A 27,292-nucleotide genomic window follows, 5' to 3' on the forward strand; every position below is an offset into this window, starting at 1 on the left:
TGTGGGGTTTGGGGCTGGGTTGAGGTGTGGGGGCTGGGGGTGAGTTGAGGTGTGGGGGTTGGGGCTAGGTTGAGGTGTGGGGGCTGGGGCTGGGTTGAGGTGTGGGGTTTGGGGCTAGGTTGAGGTGTGGGGGCTGGGGCTGAGTTGAGGTGTGGGGGCTGGGGCTGGGTTGAGGTGTGGGGGCTGGGGCTGGGTTGAGGTGTGGGGTTTGGGGCTAGGTTGAGGTGTGGGGGCTGGGGCTGAGTTGAGGTGTGGGGTTTGGGGCTGGGTTGAGGTGTGGGGGCTGGGGCTGGATTGAGGTGTGGGGTTTGGGGCTGGGTTGAGGTGTGGGTGCTGGGGCTGAGTTGAGGTGTGGGGGCTGGGGCTGGGTTGAGGTGTGGGGGCTGGGGCTGGGTTGAGGTGTGGGGGCTGGGGCTGGGTTGAGGTGTGGGGGCTGGGGCTGGGTTGAGGTGTGGGGGCTGGGGCTGTGTTGAGGTGTGGGGGCTGGGGGTGAGTTGAGGTGTGGGCCTGGCCTTACCCTCTTCCTGCTGGCCCCTGGAAAGGGGAGAGGAGAGAATGAGTGAGTGCCTAGGCTGCCTCCCATGTTGCACAGCGCCGGGAGAGGAGAGAATGAGTGAGTGCCTAGGCTGCCTCCCATGTTGCACAGCGCCTCACCCTCCGGTTCTGATTTGCAGAGATTACCCTTGCTCCCTCACTGGATGCTTGGGGGAGGCTGATCTCACCCCGGGCACAGGCAGGGTCACAATCCTCCCCTGCCAGCGCGGCAGCCTGCTGCTCAAATTGTGTGAGGGACCGGATCTCGGGCATGTCTCCCCCCATCTTCCCCCTCCCTCGCGTGTTGTGCGCTGTCTTCTTCTGCTTAAAGTTAGATAGATGGATTGAAAGTGCTTCTGATGCAGGAGCAGGTCACATGCAGTTAATCCAGAGGCCGACACATGACATTGTGACTCCCACATGCCTGTCCACCATGTAGAAGGCACATGGTCTCACAGCCTGAGGCAATACTGCCCACTTCACACGATGAGCGTGGCCCAAACAGCACTAAGGACCTGGAGACCATCCAGGATAAAGCAGGCCACTTGATTGGAACCCCACCCAGCACCAAAGTTGAGTCCGTCCACCACTGACTGTGCACGGCCTGTGAAAGATGCACTGCTGCGAGTCCCCAGAGCTACTTTGGCAGCTCCCTCCAGACCCACTCTAGTAACTGGAAGAACAAGGGCAATGGAGGCATGGCCTCAGCAGCATCTACAAGTTGACCCCTATTCCAACCTCCTCCCCACCCCACGTGTGCAGCACCCATTCAAGGGCTTTTAGGGATGGGGAGCATAGATATTGCCATTGGAGTCCAAGGACAACATCACTATCCTCTCCCACCACCTCTTCAGTGGTGGAACAACTTCTTGACAAGGGATCTCCAGCTGTAAGGAAAGCCCTTTGCAGCTGAAATTAGCAGGTTACAGTGGCAGAAATTACACATTTCAGAAACCCCCCACAAACCTCTGAATCAAAATTGCGAGATGTAAGTTAATTTTCCCAGACAGTGAATCAAATTTATGAAGCTGGGTAGGAAGGAGGGAAATTTAAAGCCAAGTTTGATGGGCTCTGATGTTAGGCAGTGAGGAATCACCACAATCTGCCAAACCAACTACTGAATTATACAAAGACAAATAAATCAACTACTGAATTATACAAAGACAAATAAATCAACTACTGAATTATACAAAGACAAATCAATTGTATGATTTTTATTTAATTCCAAATACAGCAATGTGAATAGAGCACAATATTCAAAATTGGATCAGACTTCAATACCATCATGTACAGAATGATTCTAAATTCAGTCAATTCAGGGTGAGCTTGTCAAACAGGTACTCTCCCATGTCATTCTCAGGGGCTCCCAGTCTCTTCAGGTTGGTGATGTGATCTCCAAGCTTCTTGATCATCTTCACTTGCTCATCCAAGTAGTGAGTCTCCAGGAAGTCACAAAACTGAAAGATGACAAGAGAAGAAAATGTGTATTATTAATGTGGAACTTGTCCAGATGAGGATTTTGCATACACTAGTGTGATGGTAAGCAATGCACATGGATTATGTGAAGATTTAGCCAAAATTACTTACAAGTGACAAGTCACAATTCTTTTAAACTGAGTGAATGGATGGAAGAAACATGGATGCCTCAGAATGGGACAGTTTAGTGATCCAGGTCTACAGTGTAGATGGCCTTTGCTTAAAGGAAGAAAATCCATGTGTGTGTACCATAAACCTATGGAATTCAGTCAGTGAATTTCAGATACCAACATCAGCTTAAACACCATTGGCAGGTGGGGGGAAGCAGGGGCGATAAATCATGGAACTTACATGATGGTCAGTGTTCCCAGAGGAGAGCTTGTGCAAATCCTGCAGACTCTGGTTCACATTCTTCTCCATCTGCAGAGATCTCTGCATTGCCTCCAGACCATTGCCCTGCTCATCCTGCTCTGGTTTCTGAAAGGGGAAGAGGAGAAGTCTTGTTAAGTGTTATTGGGAGTGGAAAGTCCAAGGGATGTTACAATTTCGAAGTAACAGAAGTTAGTCACTGCATGTAAAGATTAGCATGTTGGAATATTTACTGGGAGGACAGTGGAGACCAATACTGGACACAAGATTGGAGAGCAGCCAATGACTGCATTAACTAATCCCTGTTTAAAATCCTCGATGGACTTCACCCATCCATGTTCACAGCTTTGGCCCACATTTCATACCAGTCTCCTGTGCAGGCAACACAAAGTCTGGAGTAATAGTTCAGAGTGCAGAAAATCATTCCATCCAAATATTCAGGTTTATTGATCCTCCTCTATCCATTAGATCAGGTAATCCAAAAATCAATTTATCCTATACCAGCTCTCACTTGGCCCCCAATACCAGCAATTTGAAATTAATCTCAATGCATTAAGAACTAAAGGGTTTAACGGTAAGATAATAAAAGGTTCCTTTAAATAGTTCAATTAATCTAAATGGCATCACATAAAACATTCAAGTTAAAATCCAACCTTGACATCCTCCAGGATGATCCGGCCTCCATGTTTATTCTGGAATTTCATCAGTTTCTCAGCGTGTTCCCGTTCCTCATGTGACTGCTCCTTGAAGAACTCAGCAAAGTGATGCAGGGCAACATCATCCCGGTCAAAGTAAGAGGACTGCAGGGAGAGACAAAATGGTAAGGAAGAGTCAGAATTAGACCCAGGTGCCATCCAACTGGAAAAAAACAGCAGGTCCCATGGTAAACAACCCATCCCATTCTCTACCTCAATACCTGGCCTCGAATTCAGGACCTCACAGTTTGAACTACATACTGAAAAAAAACCCTCAAAATTGCTTTAAATCAATGTTTTTCAGTAGGTGGAGTCCTTCCCTGTGACAAGCTCAGTAGAATAGAGATGTACAAAATTAGGTGGGACATGGATAGGAGAAAATGTTCCGCTTAGCGGAGATGTCAATAACCAGCAGGTATAGATGTAAAGTAAGGAATTTGAGGAAAAAACACTTCTCACAAAAGATGGCAATTGGAATCTGGAACACTGCCCGAAGGGGTGGTAGAGGCAGGAACCCTCATCAATTTATTAGTATTTAGATGAGCTTTTGTAACATCATAGCATATAGGGTAAGGGCCAAGTGCTAGAAAATGGGATTAGAATAGACAGGTGCTCAATGGCTGGCACAGACACAATGGGCCGAAGGGCCTGTTTCTGTGCTGTATAACTCCATGACTATGAGATTAGGAAGTGGTAGCACTAGAAAACCCAAGAGCAATAATGATTTTGGACCGACGTTTCATTTCAGCACTAAAACTACGATTAAGCAAAGTTCAGTGATCCATCCTTTCCCCCACACCAATGGTGATCTAATAGCAGTGGTGAAATTCTTCCAATTCAATGAACACTTATAAACGATGTTTCGGGTAAGAAAGATTTCAGTGTATTAGGCTTAAGGAAAAATTGGTCACTACTCACCCAATCACATTTAATTACTCCCCTCCATATTAGAGTAGCTAAGCACATTTATGTACACTGAAAATAATTCCTCCATTAGAAACTTCATGGAACCCTGGAGTTAGTTTTAGATCTAAACTATTCCAAACAGGACACAGTAATTCTAAAACAAGGAATTAACCCCTGTCTTGAGAGTGTTCGCTAAATCTGGGGAGGGATATGTCTAAAGTCAACTCATTAACCTATAGAAATTCTACATGCTCAGAATGCAACAAAAATCACAGTATTAACTTTAAAACAGGTCTCTGAAAAATGCAAAACTCACCATGGAGAGGTAAACATAGGAGGAATAGAGCTCCAGGTTGATCTGCTTGTTAACAGCATCCTCACAATCCATGTGGCAGTTCTGATGCACTTGGGAAGCCATCTCACTGGTGATAAGAATCATACAACAATCTAAACAATTCCCGCACAAGCTCTTGCATTTATATCACTGGGACATCCTGCATTCACACAGGGAATGACATTACCAATGATGATTGACAATCTCCGATAGCACGTCAGGAATCTGCCATGAATCCATGCACCAATTAACAGAGGAGAAGGGGTGGGGTGTGATACCCAGAGCCAATCAGGGCTGTGGTATACAGGAAGATAAAGATGATTATTCTGTGCCCAGGACTTCGGAGCAGCTGGTGGCCATTCAACCCTCAAGCATTTTCTACCCTTCAGTGATATCATGGTTGGACTGGATTTTAACTCTATACATCCACCTTGGTTCCATATCCCTTCATCCCCTTACATAACAAAAATCTAACAACCTCTGTTTCGGAATGTTAAAATGACCTCCAACATCTTGATGGAGAGTGTTCCAGATTTCAGCTGTTTGTGTGAATAAATTAATCCCAACATCGCCCCGGGTTAGAAACTTAAGGTTATGCCCCCATCCCACCAGGGGGTATGGTTTCTCTCTAACTACCCTATCAAAACTACTCATCTTCAACACTTCAATTATAATCATCCTTTAATCTTCTCTACTCTGGGGATTGCAAGAGTAGTCTATGCAAATTGTCTTCATTTAACCCTTTTAGCCCTGGTATTATTCTGGTGAATCTGTGCTGCATCCCCTCCAAAGCCAAATTTATCCAAACTGAACAGTGTTCCAGATGTGGTCTAACCCACACTTTATACAATAGTTTCAAAACATTCACCCCTCTGTATCCCATCTCCCTTGAGATGAAGAATAAATCTATTAGCCTTTATAATTTGTTTTTTTATCTGTTCACTAGTTTTACATAATTTCTGTAGATGGGCAGCATTGACCACAATAGGTTGAAAGAGACGGACCTGAACCACACAGGCCCCAGTGAATCTAAAAATCAACTGGCAAGTTGGAGAGATGGGAAATGGATCAGTGGTGAGTTATGGTGAGTTTCAGACAGAACACTATTGCTCAGTCATTGTAAAGTGTGATGTGGAGTTTTATCCCCAAATTTACAAGTTCTGAGTCCTGAGTTGGAAAAGGAAAAAGGCAAGAAGGAGCCTGGAGAGTCCAAGGACTGCAGCTGGATGAAAAAGGAGTTTGTGAAGCCATTCATCAAGAAATGAAGACCGTCTTAAACAACGAAATGGAAGAACTGCAGAAGAAACTCAAGGAGTCTCTGTTGAATGACAGAATTTAAGATGAAGTGAGTGAGTTTCGCAAAGAAAAGGAAAACCAGTTGAAAGACCTTCATACACTACAAGGACCCCTCAAGTCAAAGTTTGTACCTCTGGAAAATTACAAAGGGAAACAGGAAGAATTTAACATCACTGAACAAACTGAAGAACCAGTTGGCAGAGAAGATGCAGCAACGTTCAAGGTTCTCAGAAGAAGCCAAGATACAAGGAGACAGAAGAGCTGAAGAATCAGTTGAAAGAAGCTAAAGAGGCTTTGAAAGCAAAACTGTAGAACTTTCCAAGATGCGAGTAGATAATGAAATCACGGGTAGCTCAACTACTGAACTAAGACAAGTTGAGACTTCACCTGAGAGAAGTCTGGCCGGCAGTGAAGTCAAAAAGAAGGCCGAGACTAAACTGTGGTAGAAAGATGACATAAAGGAGATTCTGAAAAGACAATAAAAGGTGGGAATGAAAAGGTTAACTGGTGAATCGTTGGAAACTAAACTTGCCTGTTTCCTATTTCACTACAGAACGACCCCTCACACTACGACAGATGCAACTCAGTAGACTCTTAGGCGTTTACAGCACAGAAGGAGACCATTCAGCCCATCGTGTCCATGCCAGTCAACAAAGATCTGGCTACACTAATCGCATTTTCCAGCGCTTGGCCCATATCCCTGGATGCTGTGGCAATGCAAGTGGCAACACCTGCAGAGTTACTGATGAGGTGTCATCTTCGAACAGGACTAAGCCTGATACTTCCCAATTTGGAGGGGAAGATGGAGAAAAGTCCAAGGGAACCAAAAAGTGACTCATGATTTGCAGAGTCATGAGCGGCAATTTACTGTTCAATAAGCAGTATATATGTAAGGATTTTCGGTGGAGGACTGAAGTGTTACCTGGTAAAGTAAGCTCTGTGACTGGACTATTGTCGTACCAAGTGGAAGGTCAGATCACCCATAAGCATGTGGATCATTTAAGAAGGGAGATAACCCAAAATGTTTCACCTGAAATCATTGCTGATTGAAGTTGCTCAACCAAGGGTAGAGATGCCCAATGTCTGTCGGAGTGGAAGACAGAGAGCTGCCCGTGCCTAATGAGGTACATGTTAATGCAATTCCAGAGAATGTGTTTCCTGTCAAAGAATCGGAAGTCGTGGAGCTACAATATTCCACACGGATCAGGAAACCACCCGAAAGACAGAACTTGTAATTTCATGACCTGTGTAAATACAAAGTGTACAGAAAAATTAAAGGGGAAGGAATGTAATTATAGCTCTGATACATGTAGGACTGTAGCTTTAATAATTGTGTCCCAAGATCACATGATCTGTATAAACCAATGAGTTAGCAATGCAGGGAACCTTTAAGGGGGCAAGGTGAAGAAATTCCTTAGTTATAGAGTGAGATGCACACATGTAGCTGCTGCCACCTTGTAAATAAAGTTCGATGTTTCCCCAAAGAAAAAATGGCCTGGAAAAAAAAAAACAACTCTAACAGCTGTGGGCCTGGAGTTACATGTTGACCAGATTTCCTTCCCTAGAGGGAATTAGTGACATCAGATGGGCTTTAATAAAAATTGTTGACTGTTTCATGGCACCATTGCTGAAACCACCTTTCAGCTTCTTTATTAAAGAAATTTATATTCCAATTTGCTGTGTTGGGATTTGAACCTATATCCCAAGTGATTAGCTTGGCTGCTGGATTATTAGTCCAGTAACATTACCACTACTCCATCTCCTCCAAAAGTTTGGAGGATTGAGTGCAAGAAAATATTTATCTTAAACCTAGAGTTTCTGTGATTTGATTATCTGACCTAGGAATTCCGCAATTTGCTCATCCATGACATTGTGAAGTACAGCCCTTGGAGAATAGGGGTGCAGGCAGCAGTTAAACAATTTCCATCCTGCTTAGAAAGGCAGGTTTTAAAAGGTGGTTAATGCTTTACTATGTTTACAGAGCTAGAGAGAGAAAAACAGCTTTAGCAACAGTGAATGGTGTGTGATAGACAAATACAGAGACACCTCAGTTGTACATCTTCCTTATCCTGTCTTGGTGGATGCAAGTCTGAAGCAGATACTCTCCATGCTTACAAGGAGCAAGTAAAGACATGAATTCAGTGCCCCCTTTCCTCCCCCATTATGCAACTGTGTAAGGAAAGTCCATTGTAGCAGAAATTAACAGGTGAAGATTGCAGAAACATTTTAGAAATCTCCTACAGGCTCCTGAATCAAAGTTGCAAGATGAGGGAATCAGGTTTTGGAAGCTGGGGTGCAGACAGCAGGGAAAATGAATACTTAAGGCAAGTTTTAATGGGGTCATATGTTAGACAGCTAGGAATCTTCATGATTCAAACAATCAAATCAGCTTCTGAATTATACAAAAACAAAAATCAGTTCAATGATAAATATTTTTATTTCCAAATACAGTAACCGATCTAGAACTGCAAATTATTTGATCACATGTCATTCTATATATGGTGGAAATGGATAGAGATTTTCAATGCAGGGTGAGCTTGTCAAATAGGTACTCTCCCATGCTTTTCTCTGGGGCTCCCAGTCTCTTCAGGTTGGTGATGTGATCTCCAAGCTTCTTGATCATCTTCACTTGCTCATCCAAGTAGTGAGTCTCCAGGAAGTCACAAAGCTGAAAACAAGGCAAGAGAAATTAGTGAGTATTATTAGCATGGACCTTCTCCAGAAGGGAATTACCCTCATTTTCTCCCCCTCCCTAGGATGGTGGTAAGTGTAATGCACATGGTGATGTGCAGATTTAGCCAGAGTTACCCACAAGTAGCAAGCCAATTCCATTAAACTGGGAGTGAACTCTAGAAATATTGATGCCTCAGAATGGGACAGTTTAGTGATTCAGGTCTACAGTGTAGAAGGCTTTCGCTTAACGCAAAATAAATCTATGTGTGTAATGTAAACTCATCGAATTCTGTCAGTGAATGGCAGATACCAACATCACTAACACCGGGAGGGAGGAAGAAATAAACATGGAGCTTACATGAGGGTCAGTGTTCCCCAAGGAGAGCTTGTGCAGATCCAGCAGACTCTGGTTCACATCCTTCTCCATTTGCAGAGCTCTCTGCATTGCCTCCAGACCATTGCCCCACTCATCCTTCTCTGGTTTCTGAAAGGGGAAGAGAAGTCTTGTTAGTGTTATTGGGAGTGGAAAGTCCAAGGGGTGTTACAATTTAGAAGTAACAGAAGTTTGTCTGTGCACACGAAGAACAGTGTTATGACACAGTTTGTAAAGGCAGAGTTACTTAAAGTCCCAGAGGAAAACTTGAAACTGTAATAAACATACCAATTGAAAATACAGGTAGCTATGCAGCTCTGAAGTCAGAAATGGACCAAGCCGCCAGAGGTTTTTATACAAAATTAAAAATGTCTACAAATTACCACCATAACTTTTAAACAAATCCTCAAATTAACCACTTCTAGGTAAATCTAGATCCAGGCAACAATAACCCATAGACTTAGACATCAGGCAAAGCACATTCTATTTTACTAATTCAAAAAGCCTTTCAATTTGGTTGCTTCAGAGTTGGAGGCTTACAGGCAGCTTAGATCTCATATGCCTCTGACCCACAAAACTGTATATATCCAGCCTTCCCATTGAATGTAAATTCCCATTGTATCACCAGGCCCTTTGAACTCCATCTCTTCTAACAAAACTTTCATAGTACCAATTTTATTAGTAATAAACAGATTGCTTGGTGTCTCCTAGCTAGGTGCAAGATTTCACCTCGTCTTTGAATGGTTTATTCAACAAAATGGAATTGTACTCTTTACCTTATTGTTTAAGGTCTCAAAACTACTGTACATCAAAGCACCCAGACTAGCTGGCTTTAATCCAATTGACAGACCCTACTACAAGTCCAATGAACACAAGATCAGGTCATTGACTCTACTTTGCAATTTTTAGCCAAAAACTTCCATTCCCAATTATTAGTTCTGGTTTAAATCCTCAAGAGGACTTCACCCATCTATGCTTACATCTTTGGTCCACATTCAACACCAGTTTCCTATGCAAATACCACAAAGCCTGGGTTAAGAATTTAGTGCAAAGAAAATAGTTCTGAATATCCAGATTTGGATCAGGTCATTCAAAGATCAACATCACACCAATTCATCCTGTAACTGTCCTCACCTTGCACCAACAATTTTAAAGCATTAATCTCAATGGATTGAGAATTTATGGTGTAACAGCACGACAATAAACTGTTTGAAATAACAAGGAACTTCACAGAAGATGCCTTCCAAGTTAGAATCCAACCTTGACATCCTCCAGGATGACCCGGCCTCCACGTTTATTCTGGAATTTCACCAGTTTCTCAGCGTGTTCCCGTTCCTCATGTGACTGCTCCTTGAAGAACTCAGCAAAGTGACGCAGGGCAACATCATCCCGGTTAAAGTAAAAGGACTGCAGGGAGACACAAAAACCCAAATATCATCCATGGCTAACAAAATAAAAAGCAGCCTCATGGTAGGCAAGTTACTTATTCTCCACCTCGATATCTTCTTTTCAATTAAGGGGCTTACGGTTAGTCATTTGGTAGTACAAATCCATCCTGCAACATAGTGGCTGCCCTGTTTGCTGTATATTATTACACAAACTTATGGGACTAAGGCTGCCCCTTTCAGTGCTGAAAAGTGGCCACTATCACATTAGCCTAGAAGGGCAAGGTATCTCAAATTTGATCAACACGTGAAGTTAGCCATTTCATGCTGCTACTGCACAATAGCAACAAATGGTGTTCACCACTAACAGTGTTGCCATCAAGATGTACTGCTGTGGTATAAGAATTTCAGAGTAATATTAGGTATTTAGGCCATGTTCCAAAGACTGGCAGATCATATCAAACAGTACATCCTTCAGCTCTTTGCAACAGGCAATGTACCGACTATACCCAACCAGCCCACGCTGGTAAAACTCAAACAATACTGCAATTGTTGTCCAATCTTGTGCGCTAAGAATTACACTGACAATTTAAGATTAAGGCACTCGGTGTGGTTCACGTACACATGTTAGAAGTTACATATCAATATACAGGACTCTTCTTTGCAGGCAGAAATAATATGCACACATTAAAACAGACATTCTCTGGTACATTCCCCAGGGCATTGCCCTTAGTTCAAGCCAGGAAGGGTCACTCCAACGAGTTTGGTTGTTAACAGTCAGTGCATACTCCATGGCAACACTTCTGCCAGAGTCCACTTGCCAGCCAATTAGCACACTCTTCTCATGAAGTATAAATTGTTGTTCCTTTTACATTTGCTATTGTTGCAAATTTTCCTGATAAGTGCGAGACAAAAAGATTCAAAAGGGCTTACAGTTTAAGATAGAAAAAAGTGTAGGGAAACTGAAGTCACTCCAATTAGTGTTTCTTCTGAATACATTCAAAGTTCCTGTATTCAGGAGAATCAATTTATCAATAGAAAAAAAAAGGAGGAATTTTTTGATTAAAGTTTCATTTCTGCACTCAATATATTTAAATGATCAGTAAGACATGCTTTCCTTTCCTACACCCTCCCCCTCCATGGACACCTGAATATCAGTGATAGAAAGAAAAAAACAAAACAATTTTACACATTGAGCAGGTTAATATTATGAATATTGCATGTTAAGAATCCAGTTGGAAGTAAGAAACATAACAGGATTCACTCATTTCTAAAAAAGTCAGGGGGGTGGGGAAGGAGAAAGAAAATGATAGCTGACCACAACTAGTCAGCTAATGTTTCACTAGCTAGTCACCCGATTACATTTAATTGTTTCCATTTAAGTTAGAAAGTTGACCAAGTTTAGGAATCTTCAAAATGAATCATCTATTAGGAAACAGGGACCCTGGGAGTTAATTTTAGATGTAAACACTTCAGGGATAGGGTACAGCTATTAAAGAACAAGGAACACACTCCTGTCATTGGGAAGGCTACATTTCAAAACCAATTCATTGATTCAGGGAAATGCTACCTACTCAGGATGTCACAGTCTTAACTTTAAAACAGGACCCCCACAAAATCCAACTCACCATGGAGAGGTAAACATAGGAGGAATAGAGCTCCAGGTTGACCTGCTTGTTAACATCATCCTCACAGTCCGTGTGATAGTTCTGACGCACTTGGGAGGCCATCTTAACCTACAAAGTTGGTTTAAACAAAACAAACTAAGACCAAACAACTACCAAACTCTTGTATTTATACTACTGGGACATACATCCCTGCATTCAAACAGGCAATGACATCACCAATGATGATTGATAATTCCTGATAGCCAGTCAGGAAGCTGCCATGAATCCAGGCACTTATTGAAGAGAGGGGGGGGTGGGGTGTGTTACCCAGAGTCAATCACATCTGTGGAATACAGACAGGTTTAGATGATTTTACTGTGATTGGAACATTAGAGCTGGAGGAGGCCATTCAGCCCCTCAAATCTATTCCACCATTCAATTTGATCATGTTGGTTGGTAGTTTAACTCTATTTACCTGCCTTGATTCCATTTGCCTTAAAACCCTTATCTAACAAATAACGAGCAATATTAGTTTCAAAATGTTCAAATGACCCTCAGCATTTTTGGGGAGAGAGTTCCACATTTCAATCCTTTGAGTGAAGAAATGCTTCCTGACAACGTCCCTGAACAGCCCAGCTCTAATCTTAAAATTATTCTGTCCCTGTGCTGGACCACCTCGCAAGAGGAAATCATTCTTCTCTATCTACCCTATCAAACCTATTAATCATCTTCAACACCCCAATTATAATCATCGCTTATCCTTCTGTACTTCAGGAAATACGAGACTATTCTGTGCAAACTGCCTCATAATTTATTCCCTTCAGTCCTGGTAACATTCTGGTGTATCTGTGCCAGATACTCTCCAAAGCCAATATATCAGAACTGAACATAGTGTTCCAGATATCCTCTAACTCACCCTTTCCATAACTGCAGCAGATCATCCAGCCCTTGATGTTCCAACCCCTTTGAGATGTTTTCTGTGTAAAGTCCTGGGGTGGAAACACTGAGAGGTGTGCGCGCGGCTGCACGTTAAATATGGCGCCCGGCGTGAGGAAGTGGCGAGGTGCCAGCGTGAGGAGCAAATGCAAGTCCGCCCACCATGGAAACGGCATGTTTCCCAGGAATGCATGATTAATGAGGTGGGTTTGGGACGATATGGCAAGAAAAGCTGCCATTGTGGCCGACGGTTAAACATTCCTTTCCCCGCCTGCTATTGCGCTTTGTGCAAATCTGGAACGATTCTGCCCCACCTCTTTTGAAAGCTACTGAGTGGGTCTGACATGGAGATGCTTCAATTGGACATGTCTCCTCCGCTTTACGTACCACTCTGTTGAGGGCCTCTGGCACCTCTGTCTGATGTTTCCCTGTGTCTCGATGATAATCCAGCATCTTCTCCAGGACCTCCCCCAGAGGCACATCATCTGACTCGGACTTAGCAGGGGCCAAGTTCCCAGCAGTCCTGTGAGTGCCAGAGAGCTTGGCTGTCACTGCCTCCTCCCGCTGCGGACACGTGTCTGTGAGGTGACCACCAGAGTCTGAGCCCGAGCCTAAACTAGATCGACCAGCCACCGAGGTGTGTCTGTGGGCTGGTGGAGGGAGAAGCTGAAGGCAGTGATGGCTGTACAGGTGTGTAGTCCGCTTGTGAGGTCTCCTTGGGGTTGAGGCTGAGTTGAGGTGTGGGGGCTGGGGTTGGGTTGAGGTGTGGGGTCTGGGGGTGAGTTGAGGTGTGGGGCCTGGCCTTACCCTCTTCCTGCTGGCCCCTGGAATGGGGAGAGGAGAGAAGGAGTGAGTTCCTAGGCTGTCTCCTACGCTGCACAGCGCCTCACCCTCCGGTTCCGATTTGCAGAGATTACCCTTGCTCCCTCACTGGATGCTTGGGGAAGGCCGATCTCACCCTGGGCACAGGCAGGGTCACAATCCTCCCCTGCCAGCACGGCAGCCTGCTGCTCAAATTGTGTGAGGGGCCGGATCTCGGGCATGTCTCCCCCCATCTTCCCCCTCCCTCGCGTGTTGTGCACTGTCTTCTCCTGCATAAAGTTAGATAGATGGATTGAGAGTGCTTCTGATGCAGAAGCAGGTCACATGCAGTTAACCCAGAGGCCGACACATGACATTGTGACTCCCACATGCCTGTCCACCATGTAGAAGGCACATGTCCTCACAGTCTGAGGCAATACTGCCCACTTCACACGATGAGCGTGGCTCTAACATCACTAAGGAACCTGGAGACCATCCAGGATAAAGCAGGCCGCTTGATTGGAACCCCACCCAGCACCAAAGTTGAGTCCGTCCACCACTGACTGTGCACGGCCTGTGAAAGATGCACGGCTGTTGTCCCCAGGGAAACTTTGTCAGCCCCCTCCAGACCCACTCTAGTAACTGGAAGAACAAGGGCAATGGAGGCATGGCCTCAACAGCATCTACAAGTTGACCCCTATTCCAACCTCCTCCCCACCCCACGTGCGTAGCTCCCATTCAAGGGCTTTTAGGGATGGGGAGCATAGATACTGCCATTGGAGTCCAAGGACAACATCACTATCCTATCCCACCACCTCTTCAGTGGTGGAACAACTTCTTGACAAGGCATCTCCAGCTGTAAGGAAAGCCCTTTGCAGCTGAAATTAGCAGGTTACAGTGGCAGAAATTACACATTTCAGAAACCCCCCCACAAACCTCTGAATCAAAATTGCAAGATGTAAGTAAATTTTCCCAGACAGACAGTGAATCAAATTTATGAAGCTGGGTAGGAAGGAGGGAAATTTAAAGCCAAGTTTGATGGGCTCTGATGTTAGGCAGTGAGGAATCACCACAATCTGCCAAACCAACTACTGAATTATATAAAGACAAATCAATTGTATGATTTTTATTATTTCCAAATACAGCAATGTGAATAGAGCACAATATTCAAAATTGGATCAGACTTCAATACCATCATGTACAGAATGATTCTAAATTCAGTCAATTCAGGGTGAGCTTGTCAAACAGGTACTCTCCCATGTCATTCTCAGGGGCTCCCAGTCTCTTCAGGTTGGTGATGTGATCTCCAAGCTTCTTGATCACCTTCACTTGCTCATCCAAGAAGTGAGTCTCCAGGAAGTCACAAAACTGAAAGATGGCAGGAGAAGAAAATGTGTATTATTAATGTGGAACTTGTCCAGATGAGGATTTTGCATACACTAGTGTGATGGTAAGCAATGCACATGGATTATGTGAAGATTTAGCCAAAATTACTTACAAGTGACAAGTCACAATTCTATTAAACTGAGTGAATGGATGGAAGAAACATGGATGCCTCAGAATGGGACAGTTTAGTGATCCAGGTCTACAGTGTAGATGGCCTTTGCTTAAAGGAAGAAAATCCATGTGTGTGTACCATAAACCTATGGAATTCAGTCAGTGAATTTCAGATACCAACATCAGCTTAAACACCATTGGCAGGTGGGGGGAAGCAGGGGCGATAAATCATGGAACTTACATGATGGTCAGTGTTCCCAGAGGAGAGCTTGTGCAAATCCTGCAGACTCTGGTTCACATTCTTCTCCATCTGCAGAGATCTCTGCATTGCCTCCAGACCATTGCCCTGCTCATCCTGCTCTGGTTTCTGAAAGGGGAAGAGGAGAAGTCTTGTTAAGTGTTATTGGGAGTGGAAAGTCCAAGGGATGTTACAATTTCGAAGTAACAGAAGTTAGTCACTGCATGTAAAGATTAGCATGTTGGAATATTTACTGGGAGGACAGTGGAGACCAATACTGGACACAAGATTGGAGAGCAGCCAATGACTGCATTAACTAATCCCCGTTTAAAATCCTCGATGGACTTCACCCATCCATGTTCACAGCTTTGGCCCACATTTCACACCAGTCTCCTGTGCAGGCAACACAAAGTCTGGAGTAATAGTTCAGAGTGCAGAAAATCATTCCATCCAAATATTCAGGTTTATTGATCCTCCTCTATCCATTAGATCAGGTAATCCAAAAATCAATTTATCCTATACCAGCTCTCACTTGGCCCCCAATACCAGCAATTTGAAATTAATCGCAATGCATTAAGAACTAAAGGGTTTAACGGTAAGATAATAAAAGGTTCCTTTAAATAGTTCAATTAATCTAAATGGCATCACATAAAACATTCAAGTTAAAATCCAACCTTGACATCCTCCAGGATGATCCAGCCTCCACGTTTATTCTGGAATTTCATCAGTTTCTCAGCGTGTTCCCGTTCCTCATGTGACTGCTCCTTGAAGAACTCAGCAAAGTGACGCAGGGCAACATCATCCCGGTCAAAGTCAGAGGACTGCAGGGAGAGACAAAATGGTAAGGAAGAGTCAGAATTAGACCCAGGTGCCATCCAACTGGAAAAAAACAGCAGTCCCATGGTAAACAACCCATCCCATTCTCTACCTCAATACCTGGCCTTGAATTCAGGACCTCACAGTTTGAACTACATACTGGAAAAAAACCCTCAAAATTGCTTTAAATCAATGTTTTTCAGTAGGTGGAGTCCTTCCCTGTGACAAGCTCAGTAGAATAGAGATGTACAAAATTAGGTGGATAGGAGAAAATGATCCCCTTAGCGGAGGGTGTGAATAACCAGCAGGTATAGATGTAAAGTAAGGGATTTGAGGAAAAAACACTTCTCACAAAAGATGGCAATTGGAATCTGGAACACTGCCCGAAGGGGTGGTAGAGGCAGGAACCCTCACCAATTTATTAGTATTTAGATGAGCTTTTGTAACATCATAGCATATAGGGTAAGGGCCAAGTGCTAGAAAATGGGATTAGAATAGACAGGTGCTCAATGGCTGGCACAGACACAATGGGCCGAAGGGCCTGTTTCTGTGCTGTATAACTCCATGACTATGAGATTAGGAAGTGGTAGCACTAGAAAACCCAAGAGCAATAATGATTTTGGACCGACGTTTCATTTCAGCACTAAAACTATGATTAAGCAAAGTTCAGTGATCCATCCTTTCCCCCACACCAATGGTGGTCTAAAGCAGTGGCGAAAAAAGAGAAATTCTTCCAATTCAATGAACACTTATAAACGATGTTTCGGGTAAGAAAGATTTCAGTGTATTAGGCTCAACGAAAATCTGGCCACTACTCACCCAATCACATTTAATTACTCCCCTCCAAATTAGATTAGTTAATCACATTTATGTACACTCAAAATAATTCTTCCATTAGAAACTTCATGGAACCCTGGAGTTAGTTTTAGATCTAAACTATTCCAAACAGGACACAGTAATTCTAAAACAAGGAATAAACTCGCGTCCTGAGAGTGTTCACTAAATCTGGGGAGGGATATGTCTAAAATCAACTCATTAACCTAGAGAAATTCTACATGCTCAGAATGCAACAAAAATCACAGTATTAACTTTAAAATAGGTCTCTGAAAAATGCAAAACTCACCATGGAGAGATAAACATAGGAGGAATAGAGCTCCAGGTTGATCTGCTTGTTAACAGCATCCTCACAATCCTTGTGGCAGTTCTGACACACTTGGGAAGCCATCTCACTGGTGATAAGAACTGAACTCAAACAACAATCTAAACAATTCACGCACAAGCTCTTGCATTTATACCACTGGGACATCCTGCATTCACACAGGGAATGACATCACCAATGATGATTGACATTCCCCGATAGCCAGTCAGGAATCTGCCATGAATCCAGGCACCAATTAACAGAAGAGAGGGGGTGGGGTGTGATACCCAGAGCCGATCAGGGCTGTGGTATACAGGAAGATAAAGATGATTATTCTGTGACCAGGACATTGGAATAGCTGGTGGGTATTCAACCCTCAAGCATTTTCTACCCTTCAGTGATATCATGGTTGGAATGGATTTTAACTGTATACATCCACCTTGGTTCCATATCCCTTCATCCCCTGACATAACAAAAATCTAACAACCACTGTTTTGGAATGTTAAAATGACCTCCAACATCTTGGGGGAGAGAGTTCCAGATTTCCAGCATCCTTTGTGTGAATAAGTTAATCCCAACATCGCCCCTGAACAGCTGGGTTCGAAACATAAGGTTATGCCCCCATCCCACCAGGGGGTATGGTTTCTCTCTAACTACCCTATCAAATCTACTCATCTTCAAAACTTGAATTATAATCATCCTTTAATCTTCTCTACTCTGGGGATTGCAAGACTAGTCTATGCAAATTGTCTTCATCATTTAACCCTTTTAGCCCTGGTATTATTCTGGGGAATCTGTGCTGCATCCCCTCCAAAGCCAAATTTATCCAAACTGAACAGTGTTCCAGATGTGGACCACAATAGGTTGAAAGAGACTGACCTGCACCACACAGGCCACAGTGAATCTAAAAATTAACTGGCAAGTTGGCGAAATGGGAAATGGATCAGTGGTGAGTTATGGTGAGTTTCAGACAGAACACTATTGCTCAGTCATTGTAAAGTGTGATGTGGAATTTTATCCCCAAATTTACAAGTTGCAAATACCAGTGCTTTTCTCTTTTGCAAGTTTCAAGCCTACTTTTTTTTTAAATGCACTCTTTCATGGGGCGTAGGTGTCACTGGCAAGGCCAGCATTTGTTGCCCATCCCCAATTGCCTTGAACAGAGTGGCTTGCTTGGCTGTTTCAGAGGGCAGTTAAGAGTCAATCACATTGCTGTTGTAGCAATTATAGTTCTGATAAACATAGGACTCTAGATTTAAGAATAATCCTGTGTTGTAAGATCACATGATCTAGGTAAGCCAATGAGTTAGCAATGCAGGGGAACCTGTAGGGGGGGAAAGTTCTTTAGTTATAGAGTGAGGTGCACACATGTAGTTGCTGCTGCTGGCTTGTAAATAAAGTTTAATATTTCCACAGAGAAAAGTTGCCTGGAAAGTCAACTGTATAACCAACTGGCGATGAGGATAAATCAGATCCGGTGCTGTCCCTCGCCCAGTGATTGTGAGTATCTAAGATAATCAAAAATGAAAAATATGCTCATCCAAGATGCTACAGTTTGGCTGAATCAACCCCTTTGAGCCAGCCACAAATGTCTGGTCTCAATATATAGAACCTCTTGCATTCTACTTTCAAGCCAATGAAATCACTCAGGAGGAAAAGAGGAGAGCGATTCTCCTGAGCATTTGTGGGTGCGAATTCAAAGCTTGGCAGCCCCCAGTCCTCCAGATTCGAAGACCCTCAGTGAATTAGTAAACCTTGTTAAGCGACATTTTCAACCGAAGCCCTCAGTCACGACGCAGATGTTCAGGTTCAATTGACGGAATAGAACCCCAGGGAAGACCATTACTACCTATGTGGTGAAATTGAAACTGACGTAACATTGTGATTTGGGTGAAACCCTGAAATGATAGTGCCCAGGGATCATTTGGTCTGTGATGGGCAGGAGGATGCTATTCAGTGAAGCTCGCTGGCTGAAGTGGATCTTGTTTTTAAGACAGCATTAGAAATAGCACTTGCAATGGAAAGTGCTGTAAGGGATTTACAAGTGAATCAATGGGCACAAAATGTAGCTGTTTTCCTAGTTGGGTGGGAGCGGTCAGCCAAAAGCGGATGTGAAAAGCCAGGACTCTGCTGCAAAGTGAGAAACAGCGCCCACAAACCATAAATTTAAAGGAAACAGCTCAACAGCAAACTTGAAAACTAGTTTTTAAATAGACGCGGAAACAATCATCCGCCTAACAATTGGCAATTTAAAATGGTGGAGTGTTATTTTTGTCACAAAAGAGGGCACATATTGAAACATTGCAAAGCAAAATTAAAACAGGCTTCCAGGCAACAAACCAAGTTCAATGAAGTCTATAGTGTGGAAGAGCCAGAAACAACCAATTCTGACATTTATTCCTTATTCAACATGAAGGCTGGGAAGACAGAGCCATGTACTGTCAAATTGCAAGTGAATGGTAAACCCTTAAAAATGGAAATAGACACTGGTGCTTCTACCACTGTAGTAGGAGAACACACTTTCAAATGTTTAAATGAAGGTGCTCAACAATTAAATTTGGAACAAATCTCTGCCAAGTTGAAAATGTACACAGGTGAAGAAATCCAGGTAAAAAGGTATCACCAGTATATCTGTTTATTATAGGCACCAAACAGCACAACTACCAGTGATGGTATTAGAAAGCAGAGGACCAAGCCTTCTAGATCGAAATTAACCTTTATTGGTCAGTGAGATTTCAAAAGGAAGCTGGAAGAGTTCCTGAGTTGGAAAAGGAACAAGGCAAGAAGGAGCCTGGAGAGTCCAAGGACTGCAGCTGGATGAAAAAGGAGTTTGTGTAACCATTCAGCAAGAAATGAAGACCGTCTTAAACAACGAAATGGAAGAACTGCAGAAGAAACTCAAGGAGTCTCTGTTGAATGACAGAATTTAAGATGAAGTGAGTGAGTTTCGCAAAGAAAAGGAAAACCTGTTGAAAGACCTTCATACACTACAAGGACCCCTCAAGTCAAAGTTTGTACCTCTGGAAAATTACAAAGGGAAACAGGAAGAATTTAACATCACTGAACAAACTGAAGAACCAGTTGGCAGAGAAGATGCAGCAACGTTCAAGGTTCTTGGAAGAAGCCAAGATACAAGGAGACAGAAGAGCTGAAGAATCAGTTGAAAGAAGCTAAAGAGGCTTTGAAAGCAAAACTGTAGAACTTTCCAAGATGCGAGTAGATAATGAAATCACGGGTAGCTCAACTACTGAACTAAGACAAGTTGAGACTTCGCCTGAGAGAAGTCTGGCCGGCAGTGAAGTCAAAAAGAAGGCCGAGACTAAACCGTGGTAGAAAGATGACAAAAAGGAGATTCTGAAAAGACAATAAAAGGTGGGAATGAAAAGGTTAACTGGTGAATCGTTGGAAACTAAACTTGCCTGTTTCCTATTTCACTACAGAACGACCCCTCACACTACGACAGATGCAACTCAGTAGACTCAGGCATTTACAGCACAGAAGGAGACGATTCGGCCAATTATGTCTATGCCAGTCAACAAAGATCTGGCTACACTAATCGCATTTTCCAGCGCTTGGCCCATAGCCCTGGAGGCTGTGGCAATGCAAGTGGCAACACCTGCAGAGTTACTGATGAGGTGTCGTCTTCGAACAGGATTAAGCCTGATACTTCCCAATTTGGAGGGGAAGATGGAGAAAAGTCCAAGGGAACCAAAAAGCGACTCATGATTTGCACAGTCATGAGCGACAATTTACTGTTAGAGGAGCAGTATATATGTAAGGATTTTCGGTGGAGGACTGAAGTGTTACCTGGTAAAGTTAGCTCTGTGACTGGACTATTGTTGTACCAAGTGGAAGTGGAGGGTCAGATCACCCATAAACACGTGGATCGTTTAAGAAGGGAGATAACCAAATGTTTCACCTGAAACCATTGCTGACTGAAGTTGCTCAACCAAGGATAGAGATGCCCAATGTCTGTCGGAGTGGAAGACACTGAGCTGCCCGTGCCTAATGAGGTACATGTTAATGCAGTTCCAGAGAATCTGTTTCCTGTCAAAGAATCGGAAGTCGTGGAGCTACAATATTCCACACGGATCAGGAAACCACCCGAAAGACAGAACTTGTAATTTCATGACCTGTGTAAATACAAAGTGTACAGAAAAATTAAAGGGGAAGGAATGTAATTATAGTTCTGATACATGTAGGACTGTAGCTTTAATAATTATGTCCCAAGATCACATGATCTGTATAAACCAATGAGTTAGCAATGCAGGGAACCTTTAAGGGGGCAAGGTGAAGAAATTCCTTAGTTATAGAGTGAGATGCACACATGTAGCTGCTGCCACCTTGTAAATAAAGTTCGATGTTTCCCCAAAGAAAAAATGGCCTGGAAAAAAAAAACAACTCTAACAGCTGTGGGCCTGGAGTTACATGTTGACCAGATTTCCTTCCCTAGAGGGAATTAGTGACATCAGATGGGCTTTAATAAAAATTGTTGACTGTTTCATGGCACCATTGCTGACACCACCTTTCAGCTTCTTTATTAAAGAAATTTATATTCCAATTTGCTGTGTTGGGATTTGAACCTATATCCCAAGTGATTAGCTTGGCTGCTGGATTATTAGTCCAGTAACATTACCACTACTCCATCTCCTCCAAAAGTTTGGAGGATTGAGTGCAAGAAAATATTTCTTATCTTAAACCTAGAGTTTCTGTGATTTGATTATCTGACCTAGGAATTCTGCAATTTGCTCATCCATGACATTGTGAAGTACAGCCCTTGGAGAATAGGGGTGCAGGCAGCAGTTAAACAATTGCCATCCTGCTTAGAAAGGCAGGTTTAAAAAGATGGTTAATGCTTTACTATGTTTACAGAGCTAGAGAGAGAAAAACAGCTTTAGCAACAGTGAAAGGTGTGTGATAGACAAATACAGAGACACCTCAGTTGTACATCTTCCTTCTCCTGTCTTGGTGGATGCAAGTCTGAAGCAGATACTCTCCATGCTTACAAGGAGCAAGTAAAGACATGAATTCAGTGCCCCCTTTCCTCCCCCATTATGCAACTTTGTAAGGAAACTCCATTGTAGCAGAAATTAACAGGTGAAGATTGCAGAAACATTTTAGAAATCTCCTACAGGCTCCTGAATCAAAGTTGCAAGATGAGGGAATCAGGTTTTGGAAGCTGGGGTGCAGACAGCAGGGAAAATGAATACTTAAGGCAAGTTTTAATGGGGTCAGATGTCAGACAGCTAGGAATCATGATTCAAATAATCAAATCAGCTTCTGAATTATACAAAAACAAAAATCAGTTCAATGATAAATATTTTTATTTCCAAATACAGGAACAGCTCTAGAACTGCAAATTATTTGATCACACATCATTCTATATATGATGGAAATGGATAGAGATTGTCAATGCAGGGTGAGCTTGTCAAACAGGTACTCTCCCATGCCTTTCTCAGGGGCTCCCAGTCTCTTCAGGTTGGTGATGTGATCTCCAAGCTTCTTGATCATCTTCACTTGCTCATCCAAGTAGTGAGTCTCCAGGAAGTCACAAAGCTGGAAACAAGGCAAGAGAAATTAGTGAGTATTATTAGCATGGATCTTCTCCAGAAGAGAATTACCTTCATTTTCTCCCCCTCCCCAGGATGGTGGTAAGTGTAATGCACATGGTGATGTGCAGATTTAGCCAGAGTTACCCACAAGTAGCAAGTCAATTCCATTAAACTGGGAGTGAACTTTAGAAATATTGATGGCTCAGAATGGGACAGTTTAGTGATTCAGGTCTACAATGTAGAAGGCTTTCGCTTAATGCAAAATAAATCCATGTGTGTAACGTAAACTCATCGAATTCTGTCAGTGAATGGCCGATACCAACATCACTAACACCTGGAGGGAGGAAGAAATAAATATGGAGCTTACATGAGGGTCAGTGTTCCCCAAGGAGAGCTTGTGCAGATCCAGCAGACTCTGGTTCACATCCTTCTCCATTTGCAGAGCTCTCTGCATTGCCTCCAGACCATTGCCCCACTCATCCTTCTCTGGTTTCTGAAAGGGGAAGAGAAGTCTTGTTAGTGTTATTGGGAGTGGAAAGTCCAAGGGGCGTTACAATTTAGAAGTAACAGAAGTTTGTCTGTGCACACGAAGAACAGTGTTATGACACAGTTTGTAAAGGCAGAGTTACTTAAAGTCCCAGAGGAAAACTTGAAACTAATAAACATACCAATTGAAAATATAGGTAGGGATGCAGCTCTGAAGTCAGAAATGGACCAAGCCACCAGAGGTTTTTATACAAAATTAAAAATGTCTACAAATTACCACCATAACCTTTAAACAAATCCTCAAATTAACCACTTCTAGGTAAATCTAGATCCAGGCAACAATAACCCATAGACTTAGACATCAGGCAAAGCACATTCTATTTTACTAATTCAAAAAGCCTTTCAATTTGGTTGCTTCAGAGTTGGAGGCTTACAGGCAGCTTAGATCTCATATGCCTCTGACCCACAAAACTGTATATATCCAGCCTTCCCTTTGAATGTAAATTCTCATTGTATCACCAGGCCCTTTGAACTCCATCTCTTCTAACAAAACTTTCATAGTACCAATTTTATTAGTAATAAACAGATTGCTTGGTGTCTCCTAGCTAGGTGCAAGATTTCACCTCGTCTTTGAATGGTTTATTCAACAAAATGGAATTGTACTCTTTACCTTATTGTTTAAGGTCTCAAAACTACTGTACATCAAAGCACCCAGACTAGCTGGCTTTAATCCAATTGACAGACCCTACTACAAGTCCAATGAACACAAGATCAGGTCATTGACTCTACTTTGCAATTTTTAGCCAAAAACTTCCATTCCCAATTATTAGTTCTGGTTTAAATCCTCAAGAGGACTTCACCCATCTATGCTTACATCTTTGGTCCACATTCAACACCAGTTTCCTATGCAAATACCACAAAGCCTGGGTTAAGAATTTAGTGCAAAGAAAATAGTTCTGAATATCCAGATTTGGATCAGGCCATTCAAAGATCAACATCACACCAATTCATCCTGTAACTGTCCACACCTTGCACCAACAATTTTAAAGCATTAATCTCAATGGATTGAGAATTTATGGTGTAACAGCAAGACAATAAACTATTTGAAATAACAAGGAACTTCACAGAAGATGCCTTCCAAGTTAGAATCCAACCTTGACATCCTCCAGGATGACCCGGCCTCCACGTTTATTCTGGAATTTCATCAGTTTCTCAGCGTGTTCCCGTTCCTCATGCGACTGCTCCTTGAAGAACTCAGCAAAGTGACGCAGGGCAACATCATCCCGGTTAAAGTAAAAGGACTGCAGGGAGACACAAAAACCCAAATATCATCCATGGCTAACAAAATAAAAAGCAGCCTCATGGTAGGCAAGTTACCCATTCTCCACCTCGATATCTTCTTTTCAATTAAGGGGCTTACGGTTAGTCATTTGGTAGTACAAATCCATCCTGCAACATAGTGGCTGCCCTGCTTGCTGTATATTACACAAACTTATGGGACTAAGGCTGCCCCTTTCAGTCCTGAAGAGTGGCCACTATCACATTAGCCTAGAAGGGCAAGGTATCTCAAATTTGATCAACACGTGAAGTTAGCCATTTCATGCTGCTACTGCACAATAGCAACAAGTGGTGTTCACCACTAACAGTGCTGCCATCAAGATGTACTGCTGTGGTATAAGAATTTCAGAGTAATATTAGGTATTTAGGCCATGTTCCAAAGACTGGCAGATCATATCAAACAGTACATCCTTCAACTCTTTGCAACAGGCAAGGTACCGACTATACCCAACCAGCCCATGCTGGCAAAACTCATGTAATCCTGCAATTGTTGTCCAGTCTTGTGTGCGCTAAGAATTACACTGACAATTTAAGATTAAGGCACTCGGTGCGGTTCACATACACATGTTAGAAGTTACATATCAATATACAGGACTCTTCTTTGCAGGCAGAAATAATATGCACACATTAAAACAGACATTCTCTGGTACATTCCCCAGGGCATTGCCCTAAGTTCAAGCCAGGAAGGGTCACTCCAACGAGTTTGGTTGTTAACAGTCAGTGCATTCTCCATGGCAACACTTCTGCCAGAGTCCACTTGCCAGCCAATTAGCACACTCTTCTCATGAAGTATAAATTGTTGTTCCTTTTACATTAGGTATTGTCACAAATTTTCCTGATAAGTGCAAGACAAAAAGTTTCAAAAGGGCTTACAGTTTAAGATAAAAAACTGTAGTGAAACTGAAGCCATTCCAATTAGTGTTTCTTCTGAATACATTCAAAGTTCCTGTATTCAGGAGAATCAATTTATCAATCAAAAAAAATTGAGGAATTTTTTGATTAAAGTTTCATTTCTGCACTCAACATATTTAAATGATCAGTAAGACATGCTTTCCTTTCCTACACCCTCCCCCTCCATGGACACCTGAATATCAGTGATAGAAAGAAAAAAAAACAAAACAATTTTACACATTGAGCAGGTTAATATTATGAATATTGAATGTTAAGAATCCAGTTGGAGGTAAGAAACATAACAGGATTCACTCATTTCTAAAAAAGTCAGGGGGGTGGGGAAGAAGGAGAAAGAAAATGATAGCTGACCACAACTAGTCAGCTAATGTTTCACTAGCTAGTCACCTGATTACATTTAATTGTTTCCATTTAAGTTGGAAAGTTGACCAAGTTTAGGAATCTTCAAAATGATTCATCTATTAGGAAACAGGGACCCTGGGAGTTAATTTTAGATGTAAACACTTCAGGGATAGGGTACAGCTATTAAAGAACAAGGAACACACTCCTGTCATGGGGAAGGCTACATTTCAAAACCAATTCATTGACTCAGGGAAATGCTACCTACTCAGGATGTCACAGTCTTAACTTTAAAACAGGACCCCCACAAAATCCAACTCACCATGGAGAGGTAAACATAGGAGGAATAGAGCTCCAGGTTGATCTGCTTGTTAACATCATCCTCACAGTCCGTGTGATAGTTCTGACGCACTTGGGAGGCCATCTTAACCTACAAAGTTGGTTTAAACAAAACAAACTAAGACCAAACAACTACCAAACTCTTGTATTTATACTACTGGGACATACATCCCTGCATTCCAACAGGCAATGACATCACCAATGATGATTGATAATTCCTGATAGCCAGTCAGGAAGCTGCCATGAATCCAGGCACTTATTGAGGAGTGGGGGTGGGGTGTGTTACCCAGAGTCAATCACATCTGTGGAATACAGACAGGTTTAGATGATTTTACTGTGATTGGAACATTAGAGCTGGAGGAGGCCATTCAGCCCCTCAAATCTGTTCCACCATTCAATTTGATCATGTTGGTTGGTAGTTTAACTCTATTTACCTGCCTTGATTCCATTTGCCTTCAAACCCTTAGCTAACAAATAACGAGCAATATTAGTTTCAAAATGTTCAAATGACTCTCAGCATTTTTGGGGAGAGAGTTCCACATTTCAATCCTTTGAGTGAAGAAATGCTTCCTGACAACCTCCCTGAACAGCCCAGCTCTAATCTTAAAATTATTCTGCCCCTGTGCTGGACCACCTCACAAGAGGAAATCATTCTTCTCTATTTACCCTACCAATTAATCATCTTCAACACCTCAACTATAATCATCGCTTATTATTCTGTACTTGAGGGAATATGAGACTGTTCTGTCCAAATGGCCTCATAATTTAACCCCTTCAGTCCTGGTAACAATCTGTTGAATCTGTGCCGTATCCGCTCCAAAGCCAATATATCAGAACTGAACATAGTGTTCCAGATATCCTCTAACTCACCCTTTCCATAACTGCAGCAGATCATCCAGCCCTTGATGTTCCAACCCCTTAGAGATGAAGATTCTATTAGTCTTTTCAATTCATTTGTGCATCTATCCAATAGTTTTTGTAATTTCTGTAGATGGACCCCTAACTCTCTCTTTCCTCCACAGTTCTATTCATCATTTATTAACACTCTGATCTATATTTCTCGGTCCAAGGTGGATGACCTCACTCTTCCTTGTATTGAACTCTTTCTACCAGTTTTGTCCACAACACTCCATGTTCATATGCAGCAAGACTTGGAGAACATTCAGGCTTGGGCTGAAAAGCGGCAAGCAACATTCGTGCCACACAATTGCCAGGCAATGACCAGCTCCAACAAGAGAGAATCTAACCATCTCCC

General features: G+C 42.7%; 3 protein-coding genes and 1 pseudogene across 4 annotated transcripts; all 4 read right to left on the reverse strand.

Annotated features, from left to right (window-relative positions):
- Positions 1–1,826: 1,826 nt before the first annotated feature.
- On the reverse strand, positions 1,827–4,412 carry LOC144669416 (ferritin, heavy subunit-like). Its single transcript, XM_078531826.1, has 4 exons — positions 4,297–4,412; positions 3,033–3,179; positions 2,362–2,487; positions 1,827–1,991 (listed from the first exon to the last, which is right to left on the reverse strand). The coding sequence occupies exons 1-4, from the start codon at positions 4,396–4,398 to the stop codon at positions 1,845–1,847; spliced, it is 522 nt and encodes a 173-aa protein (XP_078387952.1). The 5' UTR covers positions 4,399–4,412; the 3' UTR covers positions 1,827–1,844.
- Positions 4,413–8,029: 3,617 nt separating this feature from the next.
- On the reverse strand, positions 8,030–11,771 carry LOC144669347 (ferritin heavy chain A-like; annotated as a pseudogene). Its single transcript, XR_013573661.1, has 4 exons — positions 11,670–11,771; positions 9,917–10,063; positions 8,642–8,767; positions 8,030–8,278 (listed from the first exon to the last, which is right to left on the reverse strand). The product of XR_013573661.1 is annotated as a ferritin heavy chain A-like (transcript).
- A 2,835-nt stretch (positions 11,772–14,606) lies between these two features.
- LOC144669348 (ferritin, heavy subunit-like) lies at positions 14,607–17,161 on the reverse strand. Its single transcript, XM_078531711.1, has 4 exons — positions 17,060–17,161; positions 15,795–15,941; positions 15,124–15,249; positions 14,607–14,753 (listed from the first exon to the last, which is right to left on the reverse strand). The coding sequence occupies exons 1-4, from the start codon at positions 17,159–17,161 to the stop codon at positions 14,607–14,609; spliced, it is 522 nt and encodes a 173-aa protein (XP_078387837.1).
- A 5,221-nt stretch (positions 17,162–22,382) lies between these two features.
- LOC144669417 (ferritin, higher subunit-like) lies at positions 22,383–27,078 on the reverse strand. Its single transcript, XM_078531827.1, has 4 exons — positions 26,021–27,078; positions 24,267–24,413; positions 22,994–23,119; positions 22,383–22,630 (listed from the first exon to the last, which is right to left on the reverse strand). Exons 1-4 carry the CDS (start codon positions 26,120–26,122, stop codon positions 22,484–22,486), a joined length of 522 nt encoding a protein of 173 aa, XP_078387953.1. The 5' UTR covers positions 26,123–27,078; the 3' UTR covers positions 22,383–22,483.
- Between the last annotated feature and the right edge of the window lie 214 nt (positions 27,079–27,292).

Source organism: Cetorhinus maximus, chromosome 29 (assembly GCF_964194155.1).
Source record: "Cetorhinus maximus chromosome 29, sCetMax3.hap1.1, whole genome shotgun sequence".
NCBI classification, from domain to species: Eukaryota; Metazoa; Chordata; class Chondrichthyes; order Lamniformes; family Cetorhinidae; genus Cetorhinus; species Cetorhinus maximus.

Bases quoted from the DNA above. Each gene is read 5' to 3' on its own strand.
- LOC144669348 (XM_078531711.1), bottom strand. From the start codon at position 17,161: ATGGCTTCCCAAGTGTGTCAGAACTGCCACAAGGATTGTGAGGATGCT. The intron at 15,942-17,059 runs GTGAGTTTTGCA...CTCTCCCTGCAG, and splicing joins CCTATGTTTATCTCTCCATG to TCCTCTGACTTTGACCGGGA. The intron at 14,754-15,123 runs GTAAGTTCCATG...GCCATCTTTCAG, and splicing joins CTGGGAACACTGACCATCAT to TTTTGTGACTTCCTGGAGAC.
- LOC144669416 (XM_078531826.1), bottom strand. From the start codon at position 4,398: ATGGCTTCCCAAGTGCATCAGAACTGCCACATGGATTGTGAGGATGCT. The intron at 3,180-4,296 runs GTGAGTTTTGCA...CTCTCCCTGCAG, and splicing joins CCTATGTTTACCTCTCCATG to TCCTCTTACTTTGACCGGGA. The intron at 1,992-2,361 runs GTAAGTTCCATG...GTCATCTTTCAG, and splicing joins CTGGGAACACTGACCATCAT to TTTTGTGACTTCCTGGAGAC.
- LOC144669417 (XM_078531827.1), bottom strand. From the start codon at position 26,122: ATGGCCTCCCAAGTGCGTCAGAACTATCACACGGACTGTGAGGATGAT. The intron at 24,414-26,020 runs GTGAGTTGGATT...GTCTCCCTGCAG, and splicing joins CCTATGTTTACCTCTCCATG to TCCTTTTACTTTAACCGGGA. The intron at 23,120-24,266 runs GTTGGATTCTAA...TTCCCCTTTCAG, and splicing joins TCATCCTGGAGGATGTCAAG to AAACCAGAGAAGGATGAGTG.